The sequence below is a fragment of the Myotis yumanensis genome, unplaced genomic scaffold, assembly GCF_028538775.1.
Source record: "Myotis yumanensis isolate MYYU_CA2020_CCGP unplaced genomic scaffold, mMyoYum1.0.hap1 SCAF_19, whole genome shotgun sequence".
Lineage (NCBI taxonomy): Eukaryota > Metazoa > Chordata > Mammalia > Chiroptera > Vespertilionidae > Myotis > Myotis yumanensis.
The window spans coordinates 9,373,226-9,399,186 of record NW_027223770.1 but is presented as its reverse complement, the minus strand read 5'-3'; the positions used below and the strand labels follow the sequence as shown (position 1 = coordinate 9,399,186).

Here is a 25,961-nt window from a genome sequence, read left to right as displayed (position 1 = left end):
AAGGAAGTCTGAGGACAGCCCTCCCGCAGCCCGGGGGCTCCCTGAGGACGGGCTGTGAGCCCAAGGCCGGCCTATCTCATGCCTGCTGAATGCATGGACGGCCCAGAGCGGCTCCCACAGGCTCAACCAGAGCCTGGGCACCTGGCTAGTCTGTGTGCAGAGAGGGGTGGTTAGACACGGCTGTGTCCCCGCCGTCTCTCGTCCCTGCACCAGGGGAGGGACTAAGAGCTCCATTCCCTCTGCCTTCCCTCCCATCTCAGGAGGCCCCAGAACTGAGCCGTGCTCTCAGTGAGGTCCTGGAAGCTCTTTCCAGTGAAACTGGTCTGCTTGTAGCACTTCCCACCCGACCCCACCCCTCTGCTCACTCAGGGGCCGGGAACCTGTCACCCTGTGTCCCTGGGAGGCCTAGCAGGGCTGGTCAGGTCACCCGCAGCGGCTGCTGTCAGGGAGGGAAGCCTTGCGGCCAGAGATGGCAGGCGTTCCTAACAGTCCCTCGGGAGAGCCCACCGGACTTAGCTGGGACCATAGAGGTGGCAATAAGGGAGGGTCCGGGGCACTGCTCTGGGGCCCTGCTGTCCCCCAGAATAAACGTGCTTTTCACTTACACTTTCGAATTTCTTGACGTAGTTGTAAGTGAGTATGTCTGCTTCCTGCAGGTCTTGGTCAGGGTCCAGGGGCTCCCCCACCAGTGTCTTCCAGAAGGAGGGCAGGAGGTCCAGGGGCAGAGGGACATCTGCTCGAATTGCTATTCCCAGCAGCTGCCCCAGGAAGTGCAGCAGCTGCTCCTCCCCATAGGTGATGGGGCTGGGGGTCAGGATGTACTTGCCCTGCATGTGGAGGCAGAGATGGGGTGATGGAGTGGCCTGGGAAACGTGTCCCAGAGCTGGCCCAGCCAGCTAGGGAGGCCTGTGAACGGGCAGAGCTGATGAGGACACACCCGCGGGTGCCTTACCTTGTTCTTGTTGACGGCTGAGCTGGGGCACAGCAGCAGGAGGGACAGCGAGGAGCTCTGCAGCTCTTTACACACCTGCCACAGGAAGTGGCGGAAAGAACCGCCTGCGGGAGGGACAGATGGAGCCTATCAGCACCGGGGCTCTGCCAGCCTCCCCTGCCCAGCACACCCTGTCCGACCTGGGAACAGCACTCATTGGCCAGCCGGACCGCAGCAGGTGGAGTGGAAAGGAAACCTGCCTGCGGGCCGGGTGGGAGACCTGGGGTCAGATCGGCCAGGCCACCTAATAGCTGGTGGCCTCAGTTGCTATCAGACGGGGACAGGAATTCTGCCAACCTCACAGGCTGGTATCAAGAAAGCAAACGCAGCCCTAGCCGGTGTGGCTCAGTGGATGGGCGTCAGCCTGCGGACTCAAGGGTCCCGGGTTTGATTCTGGTCAAGGGCATGTACCTTGGTTGCGGGCACATCCCCAGTAGGGAGTGTGCAAGAGGCAGCTGATCGATGTTTCGCTCTCATCGATGTTTCCAACTCTCTATCCCTCTCCCTTCCTCTCTGTAGAAAATCAATAAATATATTTAAAAAAAAAAAAAAAAGAAAGCAAGCGCAGGCCCTACGTGGGCAGCTCTCAGGCTGCGCTCACACTGATGTGTGGGCTTCTTGGCTCCATGTCCACCTTCGGTGCCAAGAGCAGGGCACCTGTTTGACTCAGCACTGCTCCCGCCAAGGCCCGGTGCTCAGTGTTTGTTCAGTGAACGCAAAAGTGAATGGATGATGCGTGAACACATGCAAAGGGCACTGGGCAGTGATCAGCTCCCCATGGCGGCCACTCCAAAGGTGCCTTCGGGTTCTTGCAAACCTCCATCCTGTGGCCGGGCCTCCTCTCCCCCGTGTGCTCCCGGCCAGTGCCCCGCAGTCAGGAAGGTCTCAGGACAACTGTGCGTGCTTGGCCAGAGCCAGGTGGGAGACCTGCTTGGGGGCAGATGTCAGGGCCTGGCCCTCACTCAACTTCATGAAGAGGCAGATCTGCCTGCTGCAGCCACCAAGTCCAAGGGCGGGGCTTTGGAATCGGACAGACCTGGGCTGAACCCCAAGTAGCTGCCTGACCGTGGGAAGCTACTTAACTTTGAGGTGGCCCAGGTCTGCGAAGGGGGGCAATGCTGGCCTCTTGTGACATTTTGGTGCTCTGAGGAGCGTAAGGGGTTGGGCAGGGGCCTGGCATGTTCTGAGCACTGGGGGGCGGGGAGGTGGCAGAGGACACCCAGTGCTGCTGGGATGTTGCTGCCCCAGCAGCCTCCCCCCAGTGCCCAGGTGAAGAGCTGGGCTTCTCCCATCCAGAGCGGAGACATTTCCTGACTGTTTGGGGCTAAAAGTGACCGAAAGGACCACGAGGCAACATTTTCTGAGTTGCTTTTCCTCATCCTTACAGAGTGACATGGCAGAAAGTCCCATTTCCGTCAGGGGCTCCAAATGCCCCCTCTCTCACGGGCACTTACAAGCTCTCAGCCCAACCAGCCCCACAGCCAGGGGCTCCCCTGGGGCGGAGGCCAGTCCGCACTGAGGACACGCTGCCCGGCGCACTGAACACAAAAGCAGAGGTGCGTCCCTGAGCCCGGGAACGGCAGACAGTTCCCGCCAGGGACAGTGCTGGCTTCTGCAGAGCAGAGGTTGAGGAATTGGCTTTGAGTGTTGCTAATGGGGGAACTCCTGGCAGTTTAGGCTAAAAATCAGCACAGGAAACATACTCTAAACACGGCTCCACCCTCGACTGGGCGATGGGGACTGATGGGGCTGCCACTTACTGGTGCCATGGACCTCCTCCCCAGTGAAGCGGATGTTGAAGGCATAGGTGGGGTCACCACCACTGGCCAGTTTGACACAAAGCTGAGACGATGGCACGGAGGCCAGCTGCCTGGCAGCTTGGCAGAAGTAGGAGTTTTCAGAAGCTCTGATCTCCCCTGGAAAGAGAAAGGAACTGAGAACACCCACCAACCCCGGGGCAGTGTGCGGCCCCTCCCCATCTCTGCCTGCTGCTCAGCCCTCACCCTGCCCCCTCGACAGGCCCCTTGCCTTCTCTCTGCTCTGGGACATCTTCCCATCTCTCCAGTGGTGCCCTCCTGGAGCCACTCCCGGTTCTCTAAGTGTCGGCCCCTCTGGTCCCTCCTTTTGTCTCCTGGGGAGGTCACCCCCACCCAGGCCCCTCTCTGTGATGCCAGAAACCCGATGTTAGCAGGTCCCTGGCCAACCAGAATGAAGTCTACATGTCCCACCCTCCCCTGCAGTAGGTGTGGCCAGGGCGAGATGCAAGGAAAGGTCCCCTCCCTCCTGCTGCCTGGAGCGCAGAGCTCTCATGCGAGGGACCTGCAGGGGGAAGCCACGTGGATGGGGACTGTCCCCCAGCCCTGGACTCCCTTCTTCTGGAGGCTGTTATGTGTGCAAACTCACTTGTTTGTGAATGCAAGCGCTGCTGCTGCACCTGCTGGTCTGCGTAGCTGGTCTTACCTCCCACGATTTCCAGGGGGTCCAGAGTGATCTCCGGCGCCGCGTGGTCCGCGGTCCTCTGCACGGTGGCGTTCAGGACCCGGTTCATGACAGTCACCTTCGTGTCATAGAAGATCAGCCCTGACGGAGGAATTGGAGAGGTTGAGTGGGGCTGCTTCCTTTCCTTTCCTGTTACCAAGGCCTGGTGGAGGCCACGCTGTGTCCTCCTGGACGCCCTTCAGGCCCTCGGTGGTCTTTATGCAGGACAATTTGTTACGATCTACCTCAGTGGTTCTCAACCTTCTCGCACTTTAAATACAGTTCCTCATGTTGTGACCCAACCATAAAATTATTTTCGTTGCTACTTCATAACTGTAATGTTTTTTGTTTTTTTTTGAGGCAGCTCTGCCACTGTATTTATTATTGTTCAAAAGTTTGTAATGGTCTTAATTATCCATGAAAGAATGAGATCATGTGGTATTTTTCCTTCATTGACTGGCTTGTTTCACTTAGCATAATGCTCTCCAGTTCCATCCATGCTGTTGCAAATGGTAAGAGTTCCTTCTTTTTAACAGCAGCATAGTATTCCATCGTGTAGATGTACCACAGTTTTCTAATCCATTCATCTACTGATGGGCACTTAGGCTGTTTCCAGATCTTAGCTATGGTGAATTGTGCTGCTATGAACATCTGGGTGCATATACATAACTGTAATGTTGCTACTGTTATGAATCGTCATGTAAATATCTGATATGCAGGATGGTCTTAGGCGACCGCTGTGAAAGGGTTGTTCGACCGCCAAAGGAGTCCCGACCCACAGGCTGAGAACCGCTGATCTACCTGAACGCTAACTCACAAACCCATGAACTCTGTCATGCCCAGGAGGCACCCAGTTGGTGGAAATACAAACCCAAACACATAGCGAACAAAGAGGTTTGCTGCAGCATTTCCTGAAACAGCAAAAATAAAACCACCCCAGTATCTATCAATAGAGAAAGGCTGTGAATCAACTGTGAGCCCTGACGGGTGGTCTGTGAGGTGAGGCGGTTCTGTGGATGCCCACAGAGGTCTGAGGCAGGCTACCAAACAGAAAATGGAACTGCAGAACAGAACGTATAAGACCCATTCTGATTTTACAAATAAGACAAAAACGGGTCTATTTGTATGTGAAAAATCTGGAAGGACACTCGTCTGCTCATGGCCATCTCTGGGAAGCAGACAGTAGTTCGGAGCTTTAATGTGTGTTTGCCGAGCACCGAGAAACTGCTCTGGGGCGGACCAGCTGCTCCAGAGGAGACCTGCATGTCACGTGTACGGCTGGGTGTGGGGGTGTCATCCTGGGCAGTGGCCTGGATGTGGGCAATGGCCACGTGACATGACATGACACTGCCTGTCGGCTGGCCCTGGAGGGCCCAGGCACTGACCTTTGGCCTCCTTCAGCAGGGCTGCGATGCTGTGGGTGTACATGGGCGTCGGGCGCAGCTCCACCAGGGGCAGGAAGAAGGTCTCCAGCGTGGTGTTCAGGGACTGGAGCAGGGCGAAGCGCAGGCGCAGGCTCTCGATGGGCACGTCTGCGGGCCGAGGGGGGCAGTTAGGCTGGGGTCTCAGCAGAGCGAGGCTGAGACTCCATTTGTGAACAAACTCAGGTGGTCCTTGCCCACCGTGGATTTTACCCCCCAATGTGCCTGTGACAAAGGGCAAGGCCCAGGCAGGCCAGCGAGAGGCCCTGGGTTGACTGTGTATTATATTTTTAAACTTTTAATTTTGAAATAACTACCAACTTGTAGAGAGTTGTAACAACAGTGCAGAGTCCTGTGTACTTTTCCCCCAACGTGAGATCTAACCCAGGAAGGAGGGGTTCTGGCACGCTGTCCTTTGTCTGTCCTCACACCCGTCTCCTCTCCATCTGTGAGAGGCAGATGTTGGGACAATTCCTGGCCCACGATTCCCTTCACAGTATCCAGGAGAGAGCTGCGTGTGGCTGTGTGGCTGTGCAGGCGGAGCAGCAGCCTGGGGCACACGTGGGGACAGGCACAGAAACAAGCCAGGGCCCATCTGGCAACATGTGACAGCGGTCATTTTCCAGGGCTTATGGAGAATGTCCTTTTCCTGTGCGCATTATTTCTGTGTGTGTTCCTGGTACCGTCATGGGGGCTCCCCGACAGGACAGGGCAGTGGAGGCGGGTGTCTGGAAAGGCATTTCCCCAGGGCCACATACTCAAGAGACAGGCCACTCTGGGGTCGGTGGTGTCTGCGGGGTCCAGATACACCTCGTGGGGGTGGAGCCGCGCGGGCGTGATGGCCAGGTGGCGGCACAGCCGGTTAATGTACTGCACGAGCGCCACGTCCATCTCCAGGGTCCACTTCCGTGAGGCCTTGTGCGCGTGGCGGACATCGATACAGGCGCACCTAGGGGGCAGAAGGGCATGGTGGGGCAGGGGCTTCTGCCCTCCAGAGCCCATGACACACAGGAGCGAGCCCTTCTAGCTATTACAGACATGTTGCTTTAGAATTAGTTAGCTGTTCAATTTGTTCCCTTCCCTCTTAAAATATAGTTTCTCATTCAAAGTGGGTGATTCTCCTTTCAACCAAAATCCCCAAACGCATCTGTTTACTGGTTTCCAAAACAAGTCAAGAAACGTGTTGCTGCCCCACAAAGCCCAGGCCTGACTGCGATCACCTCTGTGCCCAAGGCAGGTACAAACAGTTTCTCCGCTCGGAGAACAGACTCGTAAAGCGCAGCCCCTTCTCCAGGCCCAGCACCCGCTGCTGTGGGTGAGGGGCTGGAGGGAGAGGGCAAGGAGACTGTTTTGGTTTACAAACACCTTGTCTGCTTGGGGCTCACGTAGCACTAGGAAGGGGAAAGCGGATGTGTCTGACCATGAAGATGCAAGAGCAGTGACCTTGCTGTGCCTGACAGGGATGGAGGGAAGGAAAGACTCAGAGGGAAAAGGTTCTTTGGAATAAGAAACCGTCCCCATTAGGGACTGAAATGTGTTTCTTCCCTCCCCTCCCCACTCACACGCTGAAACCCACTGTGACTGTATTTGGAGACAGGCCCTAATCTAGTGGGACAGGTGCCCTTACAAGAGGGACAGACCGCAGGGATGCCTCGCACAGGTGACCAGTGTGCAAGGTGACCATCTGCCAGCCAAGGAGAGGCCACAGGAGAAACCACGCTGCTCACACCCTGATCTTGGACATCCAGCCTCCAGAACTGGGAGGAAATGAATTTCTGTTGTTCAGAATAGGGTTTGTTTTCAAATGGGTATGGAAACCCACTTTACCATCTGAAAAGTTAGAAAATAACTCACTAGGCATTAAAAATGGCAGAGAGAATGGCTTCACAGGAAGTATTTTCTTGGGGAGGCACCCAGTGGCTGAAAATCCTTTTTATAGGGGTTGAGGGACCACCTCTTACCTCTCAAAGTGGAGGTCATAACCACAGGATAAAATCGCCCTCCAGACACTACGGATGTCTTGCTTGGCTCGGTCAACAACAAACTTGTGAAATCCTTCCAAGGTCAGATACTTTTCCTCTGGGACTGAGGGAAAGTGTTTGTGTTAGGAACTTGGTGAGAACTGCGCACAGTGGGGCCGCACATGCTCTGGTTGCATCCTCTTTCAGGGCCAATCTATCTAGTCCCCTTCTATCTCCTGTCACTCCAGCCATCTCCACCCACTGCTACCTACACGCATCACCTGACCTTATGGGGTCCCCAAGCCGCAGCCTCACGTCACCTGTCTGGTCACCAAGTAGTGCGGTGCTTTTCTGATAGTCCCTTCTCTCTCTCATCTCAAACACTCCTGACTAATTTTGTGACAATGAGAATAGCTTTCCCCAACTCTGCCTGGGCCTTTAGGAGGCTAAAATGCTAATGTTCCAGGTAAGAACCTTCTGGAAGAGAATTCCCAAGCAGATGTCCAGATCTTACTTTCAGTTACAGTCATCTAGTCTTTGCCCTGGATAGATGGTATTTCTGGAGCTGCTATTTTGACCTCTTTAAGTTCATGGTCATCAAAGCAGTATTCTGGGCCAGCGTCTTTGGAAATGCTGTCCCTGCCTAAACTAAAGCCAAGGGCGCCCAGCTAGTCAGGCAAAAGCAAAGAGGTTGGTTCCCGGTGGACCGCCCATCCCCAGGAGGAAGCCGCTCCCAAGCCTGCAGGGCCCACGGCTCTCACTCACCTTCTTGCTTTTTGGTGGGTGACTTTTCTGGGTCCTTTTCATCTGGCTTGCTCTTTTCTGGGGACTTGGGCTTCACAGTTGGCTTCTTCTCACTTAAAGCAGATCTGCTGTGGACCAAAGCACTGGATCAGAATGCCTGCGCCACCCCTCCTCCTGAGCGGAACGTGGAGCCTCACCTAGGCATTAGCTCACACCCCCAACTACGGCTTAGGGTTCAGACGGGGATGGGTTTGAGATGAGCTTTGTTCTGACCCAGAATAGTTTACGGAGCAAATTATCAGGACAAATGATATTGTCAACTATGAAAAACGTTGAATAAACACTTTTCAAATGTTCTTTATACTTCAGAGCTGCACTGTCCAGGAAGAAACCACGAGCCACATGTAACTCCTTACGTTTAAATTAGTAAAATAACATCACAAGTTCAGGTCCTTGGCTGCACCCACACATTTCGGGTGCTCGCGTGTGGCTACCTCTGGAATGGCCCAGCCGGGAAACAGCACAGCTCCAGCCCCACAAGAAGTTCTAGCGGACGGAACTGACTGAAAAGCACTATTTATTTATAATTAATAAAAAGAAACCTTATTTTCTGATTATTTAAACAATTCCTCTAGAGCAGCGGTTCTCAACCTGTGGGTCTCGACCCCTTTGGCGGTCGAATGACCCTTTCACAGGGGTCGCCTAAGACCATCCTGCATATCAGGTATTTACATTACAATTCATAACAGTAGTAACATTACAGTTATGAATTAGCAACAAAAATAATTTTATGGTTGGGTCACAGCATGAGGAACTGTATTTAAAGGGCCAGAAGGTTGAGAACCACTGCTCTAGAGACTCCTGCTAGATAACACTTTGCTATCAGAGTTTCAACTATGAGTACTTGTGAGTCACAAGCCCGTATCTAAAGAAAAATCTATTAATATGTATGCATATCCACATGGAATAGTATGTAGCTATTTACAAAAAGGGATGAGGCCCGCCTGGTGTAGCTCAGTGGTTGAGCCAAGAGTTCACCAGTTGGATTCCCGGTCAGGATACATGCCTGGGTTGCAGGCTCCATCCCCAGTAGGGGGCGTGAGGAGGCAGCCAATCAGTGTCTCTCTCATCGAAGTTTCTATTTCTCTGTCTCCCTTCCTCTCTCTAAAATAAATAAAAACCATATTAAAAGGAAAAATGGAATGAGGAAGTTCTTTTTGTGCAAAATTAGTAAAGGGAAACAGCAAGGACTGGCAGTAGCAGAGCCACCCTCCCCCGTCTTGGGCGTGTGTGTTTGCTTGTGTAGAGAGTACTGGGAGGCTACGGAAGTAACACTGGCCGTCTCAGGGACCCGGAGGCTTGAGGATGGATGGGGAGAAGGGTGGCTTTTCACTGCATATACTTTGAAATTTTGTACTATGTTAGCCATTTAACACTTAAGAAGAGAATAGATATGCATAAACACAAAGTTACGCACTTAAGTGTTAATTAAAAGCAGTCACTATGCTTGGGTAGTTCAATTTTTTTCAATATGCACATATTCAGCCCTAGCTAGTTTGGCTCAGTGGATAGAGCATCAGCCTGGGGACTGAAGGGTCCTGGGTTCGATTCTGGTCAGGGGCACGTGCCCGAGTTGCAGGCTCAATCCCCAGTGGAGAGCCTGCAGGGAGCAGCCGATCAATGATTTTCTCTCATCATTGATGTTTCTATCTCTCCCTCTCCTTTCCTCTCTGAATCAATAAAAATATATTTTAAAAAAATATGCACATATTCATTTTATAGTCTTTGTACAATAACTACACATTATTTGTGTGGTTAACAGAGGTTAGAAGTTTTGAACAAGTCTGTACATCTTAGATGTTTTATTGTTTAGACTGGTGTGCTATCCAGCCTGCATGGTCCAGATTTTACTATTCTTGTGAATAAAATGAAACGCTCTCTCCGTTGACAAGCCGAGGACTAAAAGGGCCCCAGCAGCCGAGAAGGGCCAGGATGTCTGGCCTCCCAGGAGCCTGCCAGGAGGTGGTCCCTGTGTCCCCCTGCCAGGCCCATCTCTGAGCAAGGGCGCCCACCTGACGCTGTTGAGCACGGCCTTGTCCTTGGTGGGTGGCTTGGTGATGGGCCGCTTGGTGCTCACCACCTTCACCGGGTGCTGCTCCTTTCCCGCTTTGCTGTACTTGCTCTTGTCGAACTTGGGCTTCGGCACGCCGTATTTCCTCAGGATCTGTGGGGCACCAAAAAGGACAGGGTCCTCAGGCTCCCCCTGAGGCACACCCTGGGCTCGGCACAGGCACATGCACGACGGGGAGGGGCAGCTACCTGTGTGAGCTGGTCCTCCAGCACCTTCTTTGGAGGCCGGACATTGGTGAAGAAGAGGTGGAGGAGGTTGCCTGGTGTCTGGGAGTTGATCTGCTCTTTGCTGAGATAAATGTCAGACACTTTGATGGGCTTTGCCGGGGTCAGGCTCAGCATCTGCTCTGAATGGGCGCAGCTCTTAAATATCTCCGTCAACACCTCTCGAGCCCCGGGCACCAGCTTCTCACCTGTCACAGGATGAGGGCGGGCAAAACAATTCTGCCGTGAGCGCACCAGGTCAGGATGCACCCCGCAGCATTTTATTTATTTTTCATAAACAATTTACTTTTAAGAGTGGGAAACAGACATTCAGTGGTGATGATGAGCCCACGGAAGCCTCATGTCCCCTTTGTGGAAACACACCTCAGCTCCACGCCCAGACTTCTTTGCTGTAAGGTGTGGCCCTGTGGCCTAGGACGGCAGCCACTCCTCTGCACTCATCCCCTTTCTGGCTGCATGCAAATGACAAGGCCCCTGAAGAGCTGACTGGTTTCTTCCTCTCTGGGGGTGTGACACACAGAGCCACACCCAGGTCAGGCCCAGCTAGGAGAACCAGGGCACGAAGGCCTTGCTGGCATCTGGGCTGAGGGTTGGGGGACAGGTGTGAGGAAGAGGTAGTCGAGCCCTAAGAGCTGAGTTAGCAGAACCACAACTTAAAGAATATTGAGAAAACGCATGTGGCAGGAACAAGGCAAATGTGTCACCAAAGACTGAGCACCTTTTGTGGAAGGTTTGACTCTAACAGAATCGGGAACTAGAACTAAATTCAGGTTCAAAATACGAAAAAACTGGGAAAGCACTAATTATGGCAGAAAAAGACCTCAGGCTTCCCACAGATCTGACGCTTCCCATGTGGGCAGCTGAAGGGGCGCAATATCCACCAACAAGGGAACAGGCCCGAGCCGGCGGGCGAGGAGAGCAGGACAGCGCCCCAGGCCTCTCAGGCACAAAATTCCCCCAAACTCAGTGATACATATTTTAATGCAGTATTTTAAAAATTAAAATTAATATAAAAATCCATGATGAGCAAAATATTAACAGTACTGTAGTGAGCCATATTAAAGCCCGATGCAAAAGGAAAAATCAGAAATATTGATTTTGTCTTTATGTAAAATGTTAACATTTTGTTCATTATACATTAAATTTAACTTTTATGAACAGTTCATTAAAATGTTATTTATCTAGATTATTAACTTTTTGGGAGCCCCATTAAATTTTGTGCCCAAGGCCTCACCTAACCCTAGTCCCAATGCTCAGGGAACATTTCAAAACTTCATGTCTTGGGAATAAAATCTGAAACAGTAACAACAAAACCCATACTCAGGATTACATTTTTGTACACAAAAACCAAAAGAAACTCAATAACCCTATTATGAAATTTCTAACATTAAAGATTTAGAAAAAAGGCCATGATTAAAAATTGAGAGACTGGTGTGAAATACAAACAAGAACACGAAGAACTGTAATGACAAAATGAAAGAAGACAAACTGCTGCCGCTTTGGGAGTGCAGCTCGGCCGAGCGGCTGGCTCCTGGCGGACCTTCTGCTGATTCAGCTCTGGGGCCCCCAGCAGAGCCCGGGTCCTGGATGCACAAAAGGAGTGGGCAGCCAGAGAGCGTCCACCCGCCTAAGAGTCGCCAGAACGACAAAGAGAAACTTGTGAAAAAGGAGCTGGAACTGTTTCTTCCCCAATAATTAGTTTTACAGGGTGAGGCATTCACTGTCCTCAAGTCCACGACCAAATCATCACCAGCAATGTGAGTGGTACAGCCTAGCTCCAGAGGACAGAACAAAATACATACACTTGAAGTTGAACAAGGGGTGCCTGGTGAGATAAAAAGGAACATGACTTGAATGCAAGCCCACATTCGGGACTAAGCCGGCTGTGGCAGTGGCATTCCTGGTGTCCTTTGGCTGCCCGACGGCCCTCTAGCCCTGACAGCCAGGAGAGGGTAGGAGTGCTCTCTCTACCTCATATGAAGATGCATGCACTGAATCCTCCATTAGTCAAGCGATGAACCTCTTGTCCATCCCCTCAACACCCCAAATCATTTCTTAAGTCTGCAAATCCTAGGAGTGCCCCCAGAGTTCCTCTAGGAGATGTAAAAAATAGGGGACATTGGGAATGGGGAGAGGGAAGATAATTTTCATTCAATTTTTTCTGTAAATTTGAAACTGCTCAAAAAAAGAATATTCATTTAAAAAATCCATAACCCACCTTTAACTGACTTGTCATTGAAATAATCTTCTAACCCCGGGCTTCCCTGAGTGTCAAACAAACTCTGATTTACTACAGACACAGTGAGAATCTCTTCCGTCGACATTTCCATCAATTCATCTTCACCGTCCAAACTTGATAAACCGATCAAATCATTATTGTTAAATAAACTTGCTCGAATTTTCTCGATTTTGGCTCGGGATCTTATCTGTGTGAACAAAGAAAAGGGTCAGGACTGGAGTAGAGAGTGACCTCCTTCAAAAGGAATGACCTTGGCCTCCTTCCTGCCTTCCCTTGGACTCTCTCCTCATCTTCAGTGTTGGGCAAGTGGCCCTTCTCTCCCCTGCACCGACAGCACTGCCTTTAGGGAAACACTTCAACTCTGGCCAGGTCTGTGGCTTTACCCAAAGCCCAGGGGACTGGAGTCCTTGCCAGCCTCAGAGCAAGTCCTCAGGAAGAAGGCAGCTAAGTTAAAGATGCGAGTCTGGGGAGCAGACCGACTGACCGCTAGACCTGTGAGGCCCCTTTCAGGAAGGTCGTGAGAACACTCTTCCCAGCGCTCCCTCTATACCCGATGAGGGAGGACAGTTTTGCTCTGAGCCTGACCCCCATTACACAGGGATGCAGGGTTTCTAAACAAGGTGGCCCAAGACACAGGTGGCATTTTGAAGTGGAAATGAGACCCGGCTCCCTGTATCACCTGAAACTCAGCATCACCTGGGACAAGGTGAGAGCCGGTCCTCACTGCGCATTGAGCTCCTTCCTGTGATGGCCACAGTAGTGAGGCCTGAGTTGGACTGCAGTTGGTAGAGCCCACCGTCAGGCAAGGTCAGCCCCTTGGGCCCTCTGCCTCCTCCCACTCACAATGAGCTGGTTTACTTTTGACATCAGACTGGACAGCACTCAGAGCTGTGACCTCAAACTCAGGTAATGAACCTAACAAATCATTGTTTCCAAAAGCTGCCCCAGGGAGCCCCTAAGTCCCTAGGACATAATACTGGGTGCCTTAAAGAGGCTTGAGGGATTCAAAGTGCTCATGGTTTTAGTGGCTGCCTAGGCGGGAGAGCAGTTACCTCCACAACTGCAAAGCCTTTGATGGGGCGCGCTGCGAGTGGCTGGTTGTCCAGGGACGTGACTGTGTACATGGAGCCCATGTCTGACGCTGAGGCTGTCTCTGCGTTGTCCAGCGGCTCCCCCAGGCTGCCCAGGCTGCCCAGGCTGCCAGTGCTGCACAGGGAGATGTCCAGGCTCTCCTGGCTGGACACCACATGGGGCTCCAACAAGCCAGGAGGGATGGGCAGCTCCAGGGCTACAGGCAACAGATCCATAGACAGGTCGCTGACTGTCTGCGAGATGCCCTGGGAGCTGCAGATGGAGGCCTGACTGGTGGAGGCGGATGCACTGATGCTCATGGCAGGGGTCAGGCTGCTGGACGTGCTGACTTCCAAGCTATCCGTGCTGGGGAAGCCGAGGGTCTTCTCTGGCTCGGCTTTCCCATCACTGCCCTCGGCCTTGTCTTTTGGCTTCTTGGGGTCTTCGTCCTGCAGGGGAATGTAGATCTCATCTTTAAAGACCCCGCCGTGGGCATTGCAGGCCTTGCGGATGGCACCTCTGACGATGCCCTCGTCCAGGTGGGTAGGGATTCCGGAGATCACCAGCAAGCGGCTGTGGGCAGTTGGGCCTACCAGGGCCTGGCAGGCATCAGCAATGGCGTCGCTCGTCACGCCCAGCCCCTGTGGGTCCTTCCTGGTGAGGTGCCGGAGAATGATGAGCAAGGTGAGGGCTCTATGGAACCACAGCATGTCCTCGGGCTTGCTGCCCCCGATGCTGAGCAGGCTGGAGTCGGAGTCCACAGAGCGGGACGACTGGCGCTTCCCAGAGGAGGAGGCCTTTTCCCGCTTCATCTTGACTTTCTTCCTCTTGGACAGGAGGCTGGGGCTCTGTGGTGTCTGTCCTGGGGAGGACGAGGAGGAGGAGGACGAGTCACTGAGGTTTGGGGTGGTCGCTGAGGTCACTCCGCTGGCCGTGACACTCATGTTGGTAGGCAGGGTCACTTCGGCCACTGCCAGGCAGCCTTCCATGAGTGCATGAAAATATGTGGAGAACCTGCCCTGGTCGGGGGCCGCCGCTGTCCCCGAGCCTCCGCTACCCGAGACCCAGCTCTGGGTCTCCTCGTCGTACAGCTTGTGCAGCTCGGACTGCAGGGCCATCAGCATGGCCAGACAGGGGTTCAGCTGCAAGGCAATGGAGGAGGACAGGCCAGCCGGGTGCTTCCTCTGCTCCAGCGCGTGCACTGTACGCAGCAGCTCTGCCAGGAGATGGAAAACAAGTTCCTTCACGCAGGCCGCCATGTCCGTGGTCCACAGGAAGTTTCCTGAAGCAAAAACAAAGCAAGAGCAGTTACTCGTAGAGCACTCGCTATGTGCTAGGCTCTGTTCTAAGCACTTCGACGGGTGCAACCTTCACAGCAACCCTGTGAGACAAGTACTTTTATGTCCACCCTCCATTCTCATCTCCCAGGTGAAGAAACAGAGGCTCAAGAGCTGAGGGACTTGCCCAAGGTCACAGCTACTAATGGGACAGCTGGGCAGGCTGGCTCCAGAGGCTGTGGCCTTAACCCCCTATGGCACGTGATTGCATGGAGCTGGCTTCTGTGCGAGCACATGCCACAAGAATCATTGTTTTCTTTCTCGTAAGGTTATCAAAGCAAATTGGTGACAAGTCACTAGAACACTGTTTCCTGAACTGTGGGATGCTTCGTACTGGGGCACACAGTCCAATTTCAGCACAGAGCACAGAAACACACATGAAAAAGCGTCCCTTTTCTAGCTGCTTCCAGTCATTTTGTCAACAAGGAAGCCTTCTTGGGGTTCTCTGTTCTGGACAGAGAGTGGGCCACAGACCAAGAGCCTCCCACAGGGAATGATATTTAGCCAGAATTTCAAAACAGTAACTATCTTTTTAAAAAAGTATTGATTTGAGAGAGAGAGAAAGGGAGAGAGAGAAACAACTTCTGTAGCGTTGAGCTGCAGGGCTCGGGAGCTGCCCCACAGGGCACATGCTCTCAGTTCACTGAAGTCCTGAGGCCCACTTTCCTCTTTTATTTATTTATTTTTTAAAACATATTTTATTGATTTTTTACAGAGAGGAAGGGAGAGAGATAGAGAGTTAGAAACATCGATGAGAGACAAACATCGATCAGCTGCCTCCTGCACATCTCCTACTGGGAATGTGCCCGCAACCCAGGTACATGCCCTTGACCGGAATCGAACCCGGGACCCTTCAGTCCGCAGGCCGACGCTCTATCCACTGAGCCAAACCGGTTTCGGCCACTTTCCTCTTTTATTTCTCTACTTTCATCATCGGCCTGATCCCTGAAGACCTCTGACTCTGTAACTTTTTCCTTCCCTCCAATGTATTATAAAAAAAATTTAAAACAGAAAAGTCAGGACTTCTGCAGGGAAAATGTGCACGCCCGCCAGGGACACTTTGCTGCACCGGCTTTATCCCATATCATCCATCTGTCCCTGCAGAGGTTCAGCCGTAAACTCATTCATTCTTGATTATTTCAAAAGAAGCTACAGACAGTATGTTTTATCCCTAACACTTAAACAGATACTTAAACAGATAATTAAAGTTGAATATTTATTCAGAAATTTTAAAGGTATATTCACATATGGTAAATGCACAACTCTAAAGTTCACCGTTCCGTTACTTTCCCAAAAATGCAACACCTTTTTAACCTTTCAGGAGTTATGAAGTCATAATGTTTGATTTTGCAACAGCACTCAGTTCCATGCCATTAACTTTACAACAGCTTTCACCTCCAAAGTTATAATAATGGCATATATTTATGTTTTTTAAAAAATGTTTTTATTGATTTGAGGGAGAGGACGGGAGAGGGATGACGAGATAGAAACACTGATGAGAAAGAATCATAGACTGGCTGCCTCCTGCACATCCCTCACTGGGAATCAGACCCACAACCTGGGCATGTGCCCTAACCAGGAATCGAACCAGTGACCTCTTGGCTCATGGGTCGACACTCAACCATTGAGTCACATCGGCAGGGCTATATTTATGTTTTAAAGTAAAGGATGATAAAACTGATCTTCCTTGCATGATTAGTTGCCACCCCTCAAAACAATGGAAATCCCCTGCAGATCACAGATTTGGAAGCCTAGGCTACCTCTTACACCAGTGACAGCGAACCTTTTGAGCTCGGCGTGTCAGCATTTTTGAAAAACCCTAACTTAACTCTGGTGCCGTGTCACATATAGAAATTTTTTGATATTTGCAACCATAGTAAAACAAAGACTTATATTTTTGATATTTATTTTATATATTTAAATGCCATTTAACAAAGAAAAATCAACCAAAAAAACGAGTTCGCGTGTCACCTCTGACACGCGTGTCATAGGTTCGCCATGACTGTCTTACACTCTGTTCACTTCAATGGCAGTAACCTGACAGGAGACCATCCCTGCTGGGCTACCTATGGTCACTCCCTCACCCATCTCGCAAGCTCCTTCCTCAGGCCAAGACAGCCCCCACCCGACCCTGAGGGAGAGTGAGCCTCACCCAGCAGCCCCACCACTTGCAGGAGGACGGATGTCGGCACAGAGTCAGGCTCATCTTCCGATTTCCCCTCGCCGTCCTCTGACTTCCAGGACAGCAGCTGCTCTGCGAAGGCCATGGCCAGTGGGAATTCCAGGGGCAGGGAATGTAACACCAGCACAGCTCCGGGAGGCGGAGACACTCCTAAAACAAGGGCCCGGGAGGACAGTCGTGATTGGCAGGACCTGACCAAAATAAGCCTGAGAAAAAGGCCTCCCAGGTGTCTGTGGAGAAACGTGCCAGAAAGCCTGGCCATCATCTGCTGAAGGCAGGAGGAGCCAGGGGACCGCCCTCCAAGGAGTCCACTTATCTGTGTGACAACAGGACAAATGGCAGCAATGGGAAGAGGGAAGGACAACATTCCCCAATCAGGAAGATGGCCCGGCACGGAAACAGTAAGTCAGATTTTAAAAGATGCTTCATTCGAATAGTCCCAGGTTGGTACAGAAAGAATCAGCCCTTTGTGTAGCTGCAATCCCATAAGAGCATTAAGTTTATACTAGGTTTAGAGAGAGAGTTACCAGGACCATGGACTTTGATTCTCTTTTATTATCTCCTGTCATTGCCATGGCCTGAATGGGACCAAAGCTGCCTACAGTGAGAGGAAAAGGCTGCCTGATGCCCTCATGTGCGCTGCACCCACCCCTACGCACACTGTCAGACGTAAGCGGGGAATCAGGTCCTGGCCAAGTCAGGAGGACCGTGTTGACGGGCCTGCACTTTGGGGTGATGTTTACATGGGAAGGTTTACTTGGGCATAACAGGCAAGACAGAGATCCTCTGTGTTTAATTAAAAAGTTGTAAAAACAGCTAGTGTGGGCAAAATACTATGAAAAAACAGACTCTAATAAAAGGACTATAAAGTTACTTAGCAATGACCAAATCACTTGAGAAACAGCCTTTCATTTCATTCCCTGCAGATGAAATAGCTCCAGGACTGGGGCTGCAGAGAAGCTAAGGCTCATTTTGGGGAATGAAAGTTCAAAAGTATCTTATAACTGTCTCTAGCAAGCCAGACAGTGTCAGTCTTTTCTTGTCAAACACACCAAGCAAGTGCCATGGAGCTCTAAGCCTAGGCTATGCTTGCGTCAGACACAGTCAGCAGGCTGCGGTACAAAACGCACATGGTCAGCGACAGCTTCAAGATTTACAGAGATGGAGAGCTCCACGGAGGCTTAACAAAAGATGCCAGGGAGACGAGACCAACCAGGCCTTCCAGCCTTGTCACCAGACTGTTACCACTTAGATGGGGAACGATGCTCACGGAGGCCCATGCCCCCGGGAGCCACATTACACCCGAGGGATGCCGGTTTTAATGAGAACTCGATGGAAGGCGCCTGGGATTATTACAGGCCGACACGAGACTGCTCTGCTGGGGTCATTCTAAATCGCAGGTGTCCCAGCACACGCTGAGAAAGGAAAGGGAATCCCCACTTAGTCTGGGCAGCATCTGCCAGGCCTTTCCAGGCAGGAAAGGGAGCTTTTCATTTCCTGCCTCAACAATGCAGAGCCCCAAGCAGTTCTATTCTTTACTGAAAAGAAACTGGGACAGAGCAAGGTGCGAGGTACAAAGAGAAGGAAAGCAGTGAAAACTTCCGCTGTCCTTATCGCCGTGAGCGACGGCACTTACCCAGCTTGATGTGGACCTTGTCTGTGGACAGGATCACGGAAGGGTACTGGTTGGTGGTGGGTGGAGGCGTGAGCCCGGTGTTGGCCGGAGATGCATCCCGTGGGTAACAGACGGCCTCGATGAGGTTTAGCTGCCCATTTCGCTTGACTTTGTGGCCGAGCCCGTACACCAGTACACGCGCCCATGGCGCCTTGTACAGAGAGGAGCTGAGGAGGAGGGGTGGGAGTGAGGGGAGCCCCCATGCACACCAGGAGTCAGCAGGTGCTTTGTCATGAAGGAGGAAAGTGAGAACTGGGCACTCGTAAGTCATTCCCACCCCATTTCAGAGGTCATTCTTTATAAAGACTAATTTCTAAAACATGCAAGAACTGTAACTTATTTCCAAATATAGTTAAGCAATAAAGAAAATTTTTGAGTTTTTCCTCTGTCAATTTCCCCAGAATCCATTTTACTTTTCTCTCCCCATCACCCTCTGGAGAAAACTTACTCTTTGCGGAATCCAGACTGACTTTCTTTGCAAGATACCACAACAAAAGCAGCTCCAGGGAAATTAACATCCATGCTGACTTTGGACTCAGAGATTGGAAATTCTTCGGAGGGGAACTGTTCTGGTGCTGTCTGCAGAGGGACATTTAACAAGGCACAGGCTCAACAGGAGAGCTCTTCCTCTCCCAGCTCCCAGGCAAAGGGCAGGCCCCCTGCTCGCTGTCTCAGGTTCAGGAGGACAGGAAAGCCCTTCGGAGGAAGGACACTACAGACAAGACAAGGCAGCCGAGTGTGAAAGTGAGGAGACCAATGGGGCTGGGCGATGGGTGGAGGTGGGTTTGGAGAAGAAAGAGTGTCATTTCTAGGAAATCCACAAGACATCCAATTAAAATTGGGGCCCAGTTCAGGGATCTTAGAGCTTTGGACTTACCTGCAGGAAAGAGCAGATCTGCTTTGTCAGCTCCAAGAGGCTCTCTTCGCCCTGGTGCAGGGTCCGGGTGATGGCCACGTGCAGCCACTCCCTCACCGTCTGGGAGCTGCCCTGGTAGAAGAGGTCTGTGGCCGAGCAGTTCTGGGAGTGGACGCAGTGCTGCAGAGACTGGGCCAGGAGGATTGAGCTGGAGCTGATGGTGCCGTCTGGGGACAGGAAGGAACCACAGTTTGCCAGAACCACAACAGCCAATGGTGTTGAGACTTTAAGTAACAGTGACCAGACTGTCCAGTAGCCACGCTGAGTTAGCTTGGACAGGCTGTCTGGGGTAACAGACATAATGATGATCACTGGCAAGGAGGTTGTGGCGGGGATGAGGGAGGGGGGGGCCCAGGAGATCAGTGCTCTTTAAATTTTGTTTTCTCTTAAGCAGCAAAACTATTTCCTAAAATAAAACCTAAAGTGGAGGCCCAAACACAAGTGGAACAGCTTGGGTTCGGGGCTTCCCAGAGCCCGCCTGACCTGCTGCTGGGCTGTCCTGGCCCACCCTGAGCTACACCGAGGAACTGCCAGGTGGCTCAGAATGGAGTCTGTAAAGCAAGCGTGCGTTCATCATGGCAAAAACACTTCCACAAACACTTTGGAGCTTCCCAGGCATGTTTAGAAGCCTCTAGGTTACCAGGGTGGGGCAGTGGACCCCAGGCACTAAAGGAGCTGGAAGAGATGCAGTTCACAGACTGGCTAGGGCGCCACAACTATGAGATGCCCTCTTGACGTATAGTGCCACCTGTCCCCTCACCTCTTGCTCTCACACTAGTGGCTCAGAGGTCAAGGGCAGCAGGCTGAAGGCCGAGGTACCCAAGGAAGACTAGACTAAGCAGATTCATCACTTAGCATGTACCAGAGCAGCCAACACACAGCATCAGCTCTCACCCCAAGCACCCAAGGTCAGCAGATACACACAAGCTGGCCCATTAAAACACAAGCTGCCTGAGGTCACAATGAATCAGTAGGTCTGCTTTGGAGGAGTTTGATCACAGGAACACATTCCTTTCTTTACAATGCCAGACAGAAAATCTGTGGCAACAGTACAGTGACCAGACTTCATAAACAGTATTTAATTGTCCTTGATCCACAATTAGTTTGGGAAGCTCTATGAATGCTTAACAGATCAATGACTAAAGTGAGCGATATACTTACTTTGTATTTTTCAAAGAGCGAGAAAGCACTGCCAAGACCATTTGGCTTAGTGCAGTTATCGCTACTAGTCTGAGGCACTGTGCTCACCCCCCCCCCCCCCCCCCCCGCCCCGGTCCCCCCTAACCAACAATGAGTACACTAAGCACCCGCCGGCAGGGCCTGGCTCACTCTCAGGACTATTTCTCCCCATGCTGACTTCAGCAGTGCCAGCAGCAAAGCCAAGCTTTACCTGGGAGGGGAGGAGCGAGGAGCTGATTGGACAGCAGCTGCAGGTGCTCCAGGGTAATGTCTCGGATGGCAGGGATGTGGAAGAGCCGGGTAAACAAGTGAGGCAGCTTGGGGGCGAAGATATTGAGCAGGGCCATGCGGCAGTACAGCCTGGCCAGCGCAGCCTCACACCGCAGTAGCTCTCTGCAGGGCAAAAGGCAGGGGATCACTAGGCGCCTCTGCTCCAGCCCCGGGCTGGACTGAGCCACAGGCCTCCCAAGGGAAAAGACCACAACTCAGGTTTCTCTTCTGGCCCACGTTCTGTCCTCCAAGTCAGTCACTCGTGTTTAGGCAAAAAAGGTACATTTAGTTATGTTTGCTTTTTCCCAACTCAAAAACCACTGTGGAAAAAATAATGAAAACTTATGTCCACACAAAAACTTATACACGTACGTTCACAGCAGTGTTTTTCATGGACAAAAAGTGAATCAGCTCAAATGTCCATCAACCGATAATGGTACATCTGTCCAATGGGATACTATTCAGCCATAAAAAGGAGTGAAGTACTGATGATACCTGTCACAACATGGATAAACCCTGAACACATGATGCTGAGTGAAGAAGCCAGGCACAAGGGCTGCATATTGCATGATGTCATTTTTACAGATTGTCCAGAATTAAGCAAACCCATGGAAATAGATTGGTGGTTGAGCTAGGGGATGGGAGAGTGCAAACTGACTACTAATGGGTATAGGGTTTCTTCTTGGGGTGATACAAATGTTCTAGAATTAACTGGTGATGGTTGCAAAGTTTGTGAATATACTAAAAACCATTGACTTGTCTACTTTAAATGAGTGAACTGTATAGTATATAAATTATATCTCAATAAAGCTATTAAAAATTTCGCTGTGGGAATTTTTAATGTGATGGATTTATGAATAGATGAATAGGCATGCACCTTGAATAATGGCTCATTAGTGACTAAGCAGGTCCCATCTCTTGGTAAAAAATCTAATCTAGCTAATACCAAGCATAGGGAAGACTCACTGTGTTTTAGTAGCCAATCATCACAATGAAACATTCTCCTGGTATCAAGCACGTTAAAAAGGCAAGTTAGAAGCAGCTCTGATGTTTCTATCAAGTTTAGGTTTAAGCCCTAGCTGGTTTGGCTCAGTGGATAGAGCATCGGCCTATGGCAGTGATGGCGAACCTATGACACTGACACGCGAACTCATTTTTTTGGTTGATTTTTCTTTGTTAAATGACATTTAAATATATAAAATAAATATCAAAAATATAAGTCTTTGTTTTACTATGGTTGCAAATATCAAAAAATTTCTATATGTGACACGGCACCAGAGTTAAGTTAGGGTTTTTCAAAATGCTGACACGCCGAGCTCAAAAGGTTCGCCATCACTGGCCTATGGACTGAAGGGTCCTGGGTTCGATTCTGGTCAAGGGCACATGCCTGGGTTGTGGGCTCGATCCCCAGTAAGAGACATGCAGGAGGCACCCGATCAATGATTCTCTCCCATCATTGATGTTTCTGTCTCTCTCTCCCTCTCCTTTCCTCTCTGAAATCAGTAAAAATAAAAATATTTTTAAAAAAGCTTAGGTTTAAAACCCACTCGGAGCCACCGGGGGTCATTTGATATTGTCTAGGACCCCTCTCAACTCCTCCACCTGACAGCAGAGCACCCGTGGCACAGGCCAGGTGATACTACATCCCCTTACCTGTCCCCTTCCCTCTTGCTCTCAACTTTTCTTCCCAACTCCTAAAACTGTGCTATTATCTTTACTATTTGCCTTCTCCCTAACTCCTCACTTTGAAGGAAAACCCTTGTTGTCAACGATGAATGGCACATGTGGTAAAACGCAGTAAGGGGATTTCTGTGACTAGAAAGGAGGGCTCAATTTTACCTATGAATTTGAAGGTTGGTGTTGTCCAGTGTGACCAGCCCATTGGTGGCAGTCCTTCGGTAGCCTGCTGGGGGCCTTTCCAACATGTCAATAGGATACCAGTATCGAACCAGCACACCTTCACTTCGCAAGTATGTTTCTACCTGCACCAATTCATTTACCTACAATAGTAAAAGGAAATGTCTATTTGTTTTTCTACACTAACTTTACCCCTTAGTTTTAAAATACATAGAAAACCAAAGTCTTATAGCAGTAAATGCTAGCTGCATGTCACTGGGTCTAAAAGTTCAAAGACATTTGGTTAGTATTGCATTAATAGTGTGTTTCATTTTTTATACCAGTTAGCAAATTTTTATTGGTAAATGAATTAAGGAAGATTTTTCGATGTACTTATGAGTCAGAAATTTAAAAAGAATAGTGCTATATTTCAGTAACAGTTCAACGCACATTGTTGCCAGGTAAATTTTCTGTTCATTGCTTTGACGTCTGATAGCTCTATTTCATTACTAGGAAAATTAAAAGTAAACTCATGTATATGCATTCTGGATTCAAATACCAACATAATTCTTTTTGCTTAGGGTTTATTATTAAAACAGAGGGAATCAAACTGTTTGAGAAATAATAATTATTACTTTAACAAAAATTCTTATTTTTCTGATTTTTATTTTCATACATTTCCATTGCTGAAAATATTGTTAGTTATATGCTTTCTGATAACTGGAGTCAGAAGCTTGTGCCCAAAAGCAGTAGGAGATAAATAGTACTACTGATAGAATTTTCTACTTGAAAGTTTACCTTAGTAAACCACCAACCAGTAAAAAGGAGTCTGTTGAAGATGTGAAACTTTCCATTTCAAATCATTAATGGTACCTAACATTATCTATCTCTAGTATCTAGATAGATACTAAAGCTTACTTAAGGGCAGAACCTCACCCCTAAGAGCCCAGCCAAGCCCTGAAGAGCCTCGTCTAGCCCCTAAGTGATACCTACTCTTCCAGCAGGCCCCAGGGAGCCAGCCTCAGTGTGTCAGAGTGACTTCCACAGACACCTCTCCCTGGAGAATCAGCAGCCCTTTCAACCTCGGGCTCCCAGGCCAGTGTGCTCACTTAAGGGTCCTTTCCTCTAAGGCCATCTTGTGGGGACCGGGGCATCCCCATGGCCGGGTCAATCTGATTGTAATGGACTTAGCCCGGGATGGTCCAGTCAAGGCCTAGGGGCCCAATCTAGTCCCAAAAGGCTGACACTCGTTCTGAAGAGTGGAGACTAGCCCCTAAAACCTCAACCTAGACCCCAGTAGCCCAAGCCAGTCCCAAAGGGCAGACATCAAACTGTTTCTTTGTTCTGTGTCTGTAACAATCATGACAATGACAGATCAGCCATTCGTCAAGGACAATGGTGAATTTCTCTTTGGAACTTGGGTAGACAGCATGTAGGGACAGTCTGAACATGGCTGACGGAAAAGAATGGCCAAGGCAGGTCTGCAGGAGCTGACGTGCTGAGAGGAAAGAGTTTATAATCCCTCCTCCCTGATCCGTGCTCATCTCAGCAAGGCCATCTGGCATGACAGCACTTAGTTTGGTGTCTTCACCCCTAACTTGAAGAGGAATCCATCCCTCTTTAAGGGACCTGGAGTCCGAGCCTGAAAGTCTCAGTGTCTAGAAAAGGTTGTGTACTCACCGAATCCACATCTAAGACTACTCCATGAAGCCCAAAGGTTTTCAGCATCCCTCGGATGGCAAATTTTGGCAGAGCAGTTCCAACAGCACTGCTGGCTACATTATTGCTGTCTGGAGAGCGGGTTACTACCGTGAGACCTGAAGAGGGGAGAGAGAGAAATTTTTTTCAGGAGCAAGTACCATCATCACCTTGGGAGACTCTATGTTAGGGTCAATGCTATCTCTATAGCATTGAGCAGTACCCTCAGTTTAGTTGTAGCCAAAAAAGGAAAACAGCTTGGTCTGGAAGATAATACAACAAAGTGTTGTAAGAATTCTCATAATTCAACAAAACAAAGAAGCCAATTAAAAATGGGCAAAGGTTTTGAATAAAAACTTCTCCCAAAAGAAATGAAAAGATATTCAACATCATTAGTCATTAGGGAAAAGCTAGTCAAAGCCACTTCACACCCATTGGGGTGGCTATAATATAAAAGCCAGACAATAGTAAGTGTTGGCAAGGATCTGGAGAAATTAGAACCTTCATACATTGTTTGTGGAAATGTAAAATGGTGCAATCATTTTGGAAAATTATCTGGCATTTCCTCAAAAAGTTAAACATAGCCCTGGCTGAAAATCCTCTCTGAAATCAATAAAGAAATATACTTTTTGTTTTTAAAAAAAGTTAAACATAAAGCTACCATATGACCCAGCAATTCCACTCCTACATATAGAAATGAAAATACATATTCACATACAAACTTGTATACAAATGTTCATAGCCAAAAGGTAGAAACAACCCAAATGCCCATCATCTGATGAATAAACAAAATGAGATATTATTCATACAACAAATATTATTTTGTCATAAAAAGGAATGAAGTACCAACATGTGCTACAACATGGATGAAACTTGAAACATTATGTTGTATGACAGGCCAGACTCAAAAGACCACATGTTGTATGATTCCATTTACAGTATATGAACTTTCCAGAACAGGAAAATCTACAGAGACAGAAAGTAGATTAATAATTGCCAGAGGCTAAGGGAGAGAGGAATGAGGAGGAGTTAGGGTACAAAATTCCTTTTTGGGAGATGAAGATGTTCTTGAATTAGTGGTAATGGTTTGATGATTGTTCAACTTTGTGAATACACTAAGAACTGCTAAATTGTATGCTTTAAAAGGGTAAACTTTATGGTATGTGAATTAGGTCTCAAATCAGAAGAAAAAGAAAAGTAAATATATATGCCTGCCCCTGCCCATGATGTTCGAATAGTTTTATGAAAGTCTAATGAGTGGTTTTAAATTCTCTTTTTTGTGCTTTTTCACATTTTCATTTCCTCGTGTCATAGATTTTTAATCAAAAGTTTATACTCATTCTTTGAAAATTCTAAAAAGCACAATACAACCACATATTCCTGGTTTATTAGCTCAGCAGCCAGGACTAAGCCTGAGAGGCCTATGTGGAACCCTCCACCTCCCCCGGTGCCCCCACTCCTCTCTCTGTACCACTACCCTGTCTCACCCTGCTCATGTTAGTGAGCCCTGAGCATGTGCGAGAGGCCACCAGAGGCCAGACAGGTGTCTACTTGTGCCCCACCAGGAACTTTAGGGCCTTATATGGGAGAGCCAGGAAGAGGTCATGT

General features: G+C 49.8%; 1 protein-coding gene across 7 annotated transcripts in view; it reads right to left on the bottom strand.

The window, feature by feature from the left end:
- Window positions 1–25,961, bottom strand: part of HECTD4 (HECT domain E3 ubiquitin protein ligase 4) — a 154,194-nt gene that overhangs the window by 5,528 nt on the left and 122,705 nt on the right. For 6 of the 7 annotated variants that reach the window (XM_070399372.1, XM_070399375.1, XM_070399374.1 and 3 more), the window contains 19 exons: window positions 24,336–24,472; window positions 22,659–22,819; window positions 20,761–20,942; window positions 19,332–19,537; window positions 18,903–19,033; window positions 18,416–18,621; window positions 16,750–16,929; window positions 13,242–14,542; window positions 12,169–12,376; window positions 9,915–10,138; window positions 9,668–9,819; window positions 7,617–7,723; window positions 6,852–6,975; window positions 5,649–5,839; window positions 4,855–5,001; window positions 3,452–3,571; window positions 2,752–2,907; window positions 953–1,056; window positions 606–827 (listed from right to left, as the gene is read on the bottom strand). In XM_070399372.1, coding sequence (XP_070255473.1) covers window positions 606–827; window positions 953–1,056; window positions 2,752–2,907; window positions 3,452–3,571; window positions 4,855–5,001; window positions 5,649–5,839; window positions 6,852–6,975; window positions 7,617–7,723; window positions 9,668–9,819; window positions 9,915–10,138; window positions 12,169–12,376; window positions 13,242–14,542; window positions 16,750–16,929; window positions 18,416–18,621; window positions 18,903–19,033; window positions 19,332–19,537; window positions 20,761–20,942; window positions 22,659–22,819; window positions 24,336–24,472 — 4,259 coding nt within the window. The remainder of the gene's footprint in view (window positions 1–605; window positions 828–952; window positions 1,057–2,751; window positions 2,908–3,451; window positions 3,572–4,854; window positions 5,002–5,648; window positions 5,840–6,851; window positions 6,976–7,616; window positions 7,724–9,667; window positions 9,820–9,914; window positions 10,139–12,168; window positions 12,377–13,241; window positions 14,543–16,749; window positions 16,930–18,415; window positions 18,622–18,902; window positions 19,034–19,331; window positions 19,538–20,760; window positions 20,943–22,658; window positions 22,820–24,335; window positions 24,473–25,961) is intronic. The other variant, XM_070399373.1, reaches the window with a different exon arrangement.